Source organism: Parambassis ranga, chromosome 19 (genome assembly GCF_900634625.1).
Source record: "Parambassis ranga chromosome 19, fParRan2.1, whole genome shotgun sequence".
Lineage (NCBI taxonomy): Eukaryota > Metazoa > Chordata > Actinopteri > Ambassidae > Parambassis > Parambassis ranga.
The window spans coordinates 10,058,353-10,066,670 of NC_041039.1; the positions used below are offsets into that span (position 1 = coordinate 10,058,353).

The window sequence follows — 8,318 nt, forward strand, 5'->3', positions numbered from 1 at the left end:
GCTCACTCCATTCCTATCCCACACAGGACACCCACTAAGATGATGAATCTTCTTCTCCCCATGGGAAAGATATGGTTTCTTAATTTTGTTGCAATTCCCAAAACAACAGTCATTTTTAAATACTTGTTTGGAGGTGTTTTAGCCTTGTGGTATAGTTGGAATCCACAGTGACACTCTTAAAGGCCCTCCTGTGAGCCACAGAACCCTTATGATTAAAATAAGTCTTTGTGTTTAACTTAGCTTAGTTTAGAATGTTATTTCTTCTGTATTGAAATCATCGTCCTTCCTTGCCACCGTCCTATCCAAATATTTCTCAACCAACCCCTTATCACCACTTTCCTCCCTGAGCAGCCCTCACTGTTTGTCTCCTCTTTTCTTTAAACGGTCTCTGCCCTTATAAACTCGCCTGCGTTTCCACTGGTATTTTATTTGTTTACTGTTTCCAGGGACCTGAGAAAGAGGAAGCAGGGCAAGTGGCCCAATTCAGACAGACAGCAGGCGGGTTGCTGTCGTGTGTTTTTCTGGAGTGATTTGAGATGGTCGTGCTGTGTGCAAACATTCAAATTGTCTGTAAATATACTTGACATTCAACACATAATAGTGTAAAATGGTTTTAATGAATTTATAGATTATTAATTTAATGAAGCTGTAATGAAGCTCCAGAAAAATACACACAGATCAAACGGAAACCTATTTTTTCTTGGCAAAAAACAATACAGAACCTAACTGTAGTAGCATTAATAAAAGCAAGATGATGTTAGAAACAAATGTGGTTGGAATAATATCTGAGCAGTGGATATCTGAGGCTTCTAAACTCTTTGAACATGTATTATATTTTTGACATTTATGTGCACCGGTTATCTAGTTGAAGCTTTTTTGGTCTTACAAAATTTAGAAGGGGAAGAGAGCGAGTCTTGTTGTAATCACGGTGGTGTCTCTACTCTGTCTGTGTTGCATTATTGACCATTCTCTTCTTTTGTGTGGGAACCACAGGCCTGTCCACACTGTCTCCAGCTGGTTCTGGGAGGGGGAAGGACCGAGGAAAGAGCAGGAAGTCCATATTTGGAACAGCTCCTTCTCGCTGCAACACAACAGGGGAGGTCATGACCCAGAGCCGCACTCCTGGGAAAGGTAAGAAGGGCCAAGGACTGCTGTAAGTTTCAGTGTATGAACATTTTTCCATTGCAGTGATTTTGGCCTGGCATCAATAACACAATTGTTTAATAACTATCCCTTTTGTGTATTAGACTCACAAAAGAAATCTTTCTGGAATGTATCAGTGGTTTAATAGGCCAGCAAAGCCTGCACGTCCTCATAAGTCTATTTCTCACTTTTCCTTTCCATATTTATTTTCTTTGTTCTGCTTTTCTTCATCTGCTGTCTTGTTTACATCTAATGGGAAGTGAACCAAGATGAGTTAAACCAATCATTGTTATGCAATTTTTCAGCATGTGGTTGGTACTTTTTGCCCTGATTTAACTCATGTTTTACCTGTGGAAACCAGTTGAAGTTTTTCAGGGCTTTAAGTCTCTCTGTGTCCCGCCTTCCAGGTGGCTCTGAGCGACTAAGTTGGGAGGAGCAGCAAACATCTCCTGTCCTAAACCCACCCACCTCACTCAGTGCCATCATCCGTACACCGAAGTGCTACCACATCTCTTCTGTCAATGAAAACGCCGCCAAGCGCCTGTGTCGGCGCTACTCTCAGAAGCTGATCCAGCACACAGTGTGCCAGCTGCTCAGAACGTACCCTGCAGCCACTAGGATCGACTCAACAAACCCGAACCCTCTGCTTTTCTGGCTGCATGGAATCCAGCTGGTGGCACTCAATTATCAGACCGATGGTGAGGAAAGATTTCTTTACATGAGGGAACATCATTCTAACTTTAGCAGCAGCATATGAGTCCTATAGTCTCATATGCTCTGATATAAAACAACTCCCAGGTCCTTTTTCGCAGGGCTTAATTTCTAGTTGAGTCAATTAACCAAAAAACAAGGGTATTTGCAGGTAGATTCACTGCATGTTTTTCCTCTTCCTTTTAAAATGTTCTGTCTCGCTGTCTCACTTGTCTTTCTTGTTCTCTCTCTGCTGTCCTCTGTGCCTTCTGATTGTTTTTTACTTTGCTGTTAGGACAAAGAATTCAGCTTTTCTCTGTTACATCTGAAAATATCTCTTCCAGCTGTCTGCTATTCTGTTAAATCTTGTCTCATTCCTTTTTTTCCTGCCTCTTCATTTTTCTCCTTCAGCAACTTACTGTATATGCACTCAGACATGTACGTTATGTTAGGACACTCTATCTGGTTGATCTACAGCCAGAAAAATTTAAGTAGGTCAAACAAGGAAAATCAAAGTAGGTCAAACAAGGAAAATCATTGCAAACTCAAACCTCCTTTGGAGTATTGCTGTGAGCTTTTCACTTTTCACTCAGATAAATGATCATAAATATTATGACCTGTTGAATCTTTTTCCTGTTACTCTTTCAGACCTGCCCATGCAGTTGAACACAGCATTGTTTGAGGCCAATGGTGGCTGTGGCTACGTACTGAAGCCAGCAGTGCTATGGGACCGCAGCTGTCCACTGTATCAGCAGTTCTGTCCAATGGAGAGGGACGTGGAGAAAATGAGCCCTGCTGTCTATTCTGTTACTGTGAGTGAAGATGACAAGGATGAAGACTATTAACATGACTAATGCACATGTTCAGATAAATACAGCTTGCTTTTGCAAGGGCAAATACAGTTTTAAAAAAATTGATATTTGTCTGAAAGATTTCCGAGACAAACGACTGCATTATGACAGGACATCCAAATACACACAGCTCTTAGATTAGGTCCATTAAAATGGATCCACTAAGAGCATCTGTGGAGTGATGGGAAAATAAAATACATTCTCATAAATGTAAACCTATAAGAAGTAAAATTCAAATCACTTTTAACAGAGATTGTGTATTATTTGCAGTGTAAAGATTGCTAATAAACACTGATGTGTCAGTTGTATAAACGTAAAACCTGTGCCTCAGAAAACAGAGGATCAAAAGATCAAAAGAAGAAAACTAATCTCTTTTGGCAGGTCAGAGTGACTTTATTGGTTTGTCTGCCTTCTTAGATTTTCATAAGATGAACTAAAGATCAGTGTACTTTAGAACTGTAATTATATTTTTTCTGCTTTCAGATTGTGTCTGGTCAGAACATTTGTCCCGGTAACAGTGCCGGCAGCCCCTGCATTGAGCTGGATGTTCTGGGCATGCCTATTGACAGCTGCCACTTCCGAACCAAACCCATCCATCGCAACACCCTCAACCCCATGTGGAGCGAGCACTTTCAGTTCACAGTGCATTTTGAGGAGATGTGTTTCTTACGGTTTGCCGTGGTGGAGAACAACAGTTCACAGACCACTGCTCAGAGGACTCTGCCTCTGAAAGCCCTCAAACCTGGTAGGAGTCAGGGATGGAACACTAACTGGAACTGAATAGTTTTAATCTGGTGATTTTTTAGTACAATAGTTTTGGATACAGTTTAATAATAACAGATAATTCTTTTGTGTGTTTCAGGTTACAGGCATGTTCAGTTGAGGACGCAGCACAATGAGCCACTTGAAGTATCCAGCTTATTTATTTACAGTGACAGGACAGAAGAAGGACCCACAGGGGGCGCAACTCCCTCATCTTTGGTAAGCATTCTTCAGGTCTACAATCCAAAAAGATTTTATCATGCTGTCTGAGAAAAAATCACAATATGTTTCATAAAAATCTCTTTTACACAGCTGTTCAGTTCGGAGGAGAAACATCTGTCCCAGCAGCACAGAGTGACGGTGCATGGAGCTCCTGGTCCTGAGCCCTTCACAGTTTTCTGTGTTTCAGAGCAGGCCACTGCCAAACAGCTGCTGGACACGGTTAGAACAATGCTTGGATCAAATTGTGGCAAATAGAACTACAAGAATCTCCTGTGATTTGTCATATTGTCATGTGCCCTCTCTTGCAGGTGGTGGCGTCATCAGGAAACCCATCAGAGTACTTCTTGTGTGAGGAGAAGGTTCCTCTGTTGAAGGAACGGAGCGAGGTGAAGCGCTGTGTGCAGTATCGACCTCTGGCACCTGAGGAGGAAGTGGTCAGGCTGGTGAACAGCTGGAACACTGAGGAGGGATATGTGGGGAGGATCTGCTTGAAAACAAAAGAGGAGGTACAGAGAGTTTAACTGATTCCCTCAGCATGATAAAACACAAAATCCACCTGAGGTACCCTTGTATATGTGATCTGTTATGTGGACTCTGGCTCCCTCTTGTGGTTGCCTCACACAGAGCCTGGTTTTATTTTTGTAGAACCTAAATGAGAAAAACTTGGTGCTGGAGGGAGAGGAGGAGATAACTGTGGGAGGAAGAGAAGGAGGCGGGGGAGGAGGAGGAGAGGATGATATGTTTTTTGTTCAAGTCCATGAAGTTTCACCAGAACAGCCTCACACTGTGATCAAGGCCCCACGCTACAGCACTGCTCAGGACATCATACAGCAGGTGAGACAGGACAAGAACTTATCTTGCTGCAGAACTGCTTTTTATTTACATTTCTTATTATCTTTCCTGCTTTTTGTCTTCTCAAGACACTGTCAAAGGCTAAGTATTCCTACAGTATCCTAGCAAATCCCAATCCATGTGACTACGTCCTGATGGAGGAAGTGACCAAGGACGCTGGATCTAAAAAGTCTTCCACCACGAAGCCGCTGCAGCGAGTGCTGCTGGACCACGAGTGTGTGTACCAAGCTCAGAACCGCTGGCGAGGAGCGGGAAAGTTCATTCTTAAACTCAAAGAGCAGGTAGCTCTTAACATGATAACCCATTTCTAGTACTAGAGACTATTTAATCATTATTTTAAGTGTTTTTATTATCTATTTATATGAATGTCGTTGTTCTGTACTTTCCTTGTTTTGTGAGATGCTGGGTTAACCACTCTGCTTGAATGAGCTGTGCCGCAAACTGTAACTGCTACATGTGTACTATGTGTACATACAAAGTACTGGGGCTTTGAAGCATGCAGGCACTTGCTATAACTCAATGATTGTTTTTCTAACATGCTCCCTGTGTTGTTGCATGCTTTCAATATCATTTACACACACATTATGTCTTGTACTCTTTAACCTGCTGCTGCTACCCTTTGTTTTAACATCTTTCATATGCGCTTTGTATTTTTATATCTGTATATTTATACATAATTCATTTACACTTGTTTGCTTGAAATGGATTTACGTGTTGTCTTGTTAAATAAAGTCTAATTTATTTTGTAAATTCTGTTCAATTATTTGTGATATTGCCACAAAGACATCTTTTCCATAAAATGTGCAAATACATTCCTTTAACATGAATCACTTCTTCTGCTCCCAGGTGGTTCGGGAGGACAAAAAGAAAGTCATCTCCTTCGCCAGTGAGCTCAAGAAACTGACCAGTCGGAGCCGCAGCATGACGACCGGAGGCGGAGTGGATGGTCCTGCCCACAGTAAGGATGATAGAGCTGCATGCTGTGTGGCTCTGACAGAGCTCCAGGAGTGAGGCTCATACTCTGTCTGTGCATGGAAAGCAACAGAGGTATTGTATGCTGCCCCTAACCTCCCTAACATTACAAAACGTTTTAAAATGTAGTCACAAATATCTAACTAACTGATAACTGATAGTTAGTTATAATAAACTACATTGTCAAACACCCCTCAAAAAGGCTAGGCAGTGTACATTTGAATTCTGACCTGGATATTGAATAACATGGCAGAGACCAGAGATAATAAGTAGTTAACGCCCCTCTTGTAACACATTGTGGGAAAAGACTCTGAAGTGAATTAATCCCACAGACTCTGCCACAAAGGAAGGTCATATTAGGCTAACTGGTAATTAATGGGGCTCTGAAGTCAGCACCTTGACAATTTAAATGATATAGAACAGAGTGTAACAAAGGAGTAGGTGGTACAAAATGATTACATATAAAATGCAAAAAAACCCTGTGTTTGTGGCAGTGTTTGTAATTTACTTCAGTCTGTCACCATGAGTGGTTGTTATGCTGCCCACCTCCATACATAATATTCAATAGAAGTACACATTACAGGTGGTTTTAGTGTGTGTGTGTGTGAGAGAGAGAGAGAGTGGTGGGAACAAATTTTGTTCTAAACAAAGATAATTATAGTTTCCCTTGCAGGGTATCTGTCTGCAGCTGCGGGTCTGAGGGCATGGGTGACAGAGGGCAGGGTAGGGACGGGAAGGTGCCTTCAAGCCTCCGCCTCCTCCTCTTCTTCCTCTCTTAGGGAGCATCTCCAACCTGTCTACCTTCCCACCTCATCTCCGATACCCCCAGCCTGGAAGCTTTACCTCCTCAGGAACTGGAAGATCCACAAATGAGATCCAGAAATCCAGAGAAATGGAGGATTCCCCTTTTCCACAAAAGGCTAAATGGTAGTTGAGCGAGTTGGAGAGCAGAAGTCAATCCAAGCTTTGTTAATGGATGAGGTGACATGTGGCTCCATGACAAACAGGAGTTTGGAGATCCCTGTGATGGTCACATGTGGGACACTTCTCTTGGTGTGTTGGTGAGACAGAGATTACCAGGGACAACTGTTTTTACTGAAGTCAGCAAGGAGATAAAAAAGCAGCAACATATTCCTCCTGCTGATGAAAAGCATTTTCCTGAGTCACTTTTAGGGGATGAAGTGGGATGAGTTTGCTTTCATGTGCCACTTTTTCATCTCCAGGAAATTACACAGAAAAGTAGTTTTGTAGTAGAAAGGCTGCTAAAAGGCCTTTGCATTTGTTGAGTACAATGAACCACAAACTGTGTGGAGTGTTGATTTTTCCCTTTTATGTTTCAAGGACAATTCAAATGGGGCTCCAAAAGAGACTAAGTGAGCTAGCACAGTTTGGATGAATACATCCTGTGTATAGTTAGTTCAAAGAGGAGGGAAATTGTGTTTGGAAAAATGGAAGGAGAGATGTAGAAGAGGGCGGAACATATTTGTCTGTCTGCAGCGGAGGGCATTGTGAAGGAGGCTGACAAGCTGGCTTGTTTGGTTCTTTTCTTACTGTTCCAGTTTCACAGTACTGTAAGGGCATATTTTTAGGGCACGGGGGCAACACAGTGATTCATAAGTGGCTAGTCTTTTTAGATTGTCTGTAATGGAACAGCATGTCCTAAAGGCTTTTCATGGACACTACCATCTCTGCTCTGAATGGGACACTACACAAGCAGTGTTGTTAGGGTAGTGTAGGTGTGCAGGGGCAACTGTGGAGCAGCTTCTTATCAAAATCATGTTGCTTTCAAATGTTGCACTGCACTTAGTCATCTTGTAGCTGTGTCTGTGAGGCTGACTGTTGTTCCACAAAGACTCTCACTGCTTCCATGATACTTCACCAACATCTATGTGTCATTTTTTTTCCATCCAAATGAAACAAAAAGGATGTAAGTGTCAGTTAACTTCAGCTCTGAGATCCTTTGTGAACACTCCCTGGTCTTTCTCACACAGAGTTTTGCACATTTTGATTTCCTCCTCGCTGTTGTCTACAGTGTTTTTGTGTTACTGTCCGATAAGTGACACTTAGATTGTTATGAGATGCTCAGGTATGTATTCTGATCATCTATTTATTACTTTATTAATTTCGGCCCACTTGTGGAGTTAGCTTTAAAGAAAGCACAAAAGATTTTTTTTTTTATTTTGGTCAGAATTGTGGCCCAAACATTCTCCCACACATGAATATTGAACTGAACTGCATTTCACTTTAATTTATTGGCCTGGATTTACTAGCCTTGATGTTGAGAGCAGTGTCTTTATAGATAGTAGTATTGTAATTTAGGCTTCACTTTATTTTAATTTTCCTGCAGAATGCAGGGCAGCTCTTTGTTGCCATTTTTCCTGTTTGATGAGTGATATTTCCATATTTTACCTATATTGATTCCTTTTTGTTTTATTGGGGATTTCAGATATTTTTTTTTACAAATTCTCAAATCAACTGAACCAACAGAAGCTCTGACACATAATCAATTATTTACTGTAAAGTGCACATCTGCATTATTGCACCTCATATTTACTTTTATCTCACAAAATCGCTGTTGTGAGCCGACAACTGAAGGATTTCTAAAAGCATTCCTGCTAAATCAATTTCCGGGTTAAAGCTAAAATGAAGAACCTTTATCTCCTCCTTCTGTTAGTCAAAATTATTACACAAATATTCAGTCAACATGCACCGGTACATATTGTAACAGGTAAACTCACATGTGACAGGGGAGCGGATCTGGTGTAACACCTGGATCAGATCTCTGGGAAAGACCTGAGCTAACCTGTTATGTGGCTAACACAAATT

General features: G+C 41.5%; 1 protein-coding gene across 11 annotated transcripts in view; it reads left to right on the forward strand.

Annotated features, from left to right (window-relative positions):
• The window catches only part of plce1 (phospholipase C, epsilon 1), a 55,335-nt gene extending 48,723 nt beyond the window's left edge, over nucleotides 1-6,612 (forward strand). For 8 of the 11 annotated variants that reach the window (XM_028430296.1, XM_028430294.1, XM_028430298.1 and 5 more), the window contains 11 exons: nucleotides 994-1,131; nucleotides 1,551-1,841; nucleotides 2,482-2,645; nucleotides 3,168-3,429; nucleotides 3,547-3,665; nucleotides 3,759-3,887; nucleotides 3,977-4,174; nucleotides 4,314-4,502; nucleotides 4,589-4,801; nucleotides 5,367-5,478; nucleotides 6,166-6,612. In XM_028430296.1, the coding sequence (XP_028286097.1) occupies nucleotides 994-1,131; nucleotides 1,551-1,841; nucleotides 2,482-2,645; nucleotides 3,168-3,429; nucleotides 3,547-3,665; nucleotides 3,759-3,887; nucleotides 3,977-4,174; nucleotides 4,314-4,502; nucleotides 4,589-4,801; nucleotides 5,367-5,478; nucleotides 6,166-6,365 (2,015 nt within the window). In that variant the 3' untranslated portion in view covers nucleotides 6,366-6,612. Of the gene's footprint in view, nucleotides 1-993; nucleotides 1,132-1,550; nucleotides 1,842-2,481; nucleotides 2,646-3,167; nucleotides 3,430-3,546; nucleotides 3,666-3,758; nucleotides 3,888-3,976; nucleotides 4,175-4,313; nucleotides 4,503-4,588; nucleotides 4,802-5,366 lie in introns of all 11 variants that reach the window. The other 3 variants (XM_028430301.1, XM_028430302.1, XM_028430304.1) reach the window with 3 other exon arrangements.
• Nucleotides 6,613-8,318: the final 1,706 nt, after the last annotated feature.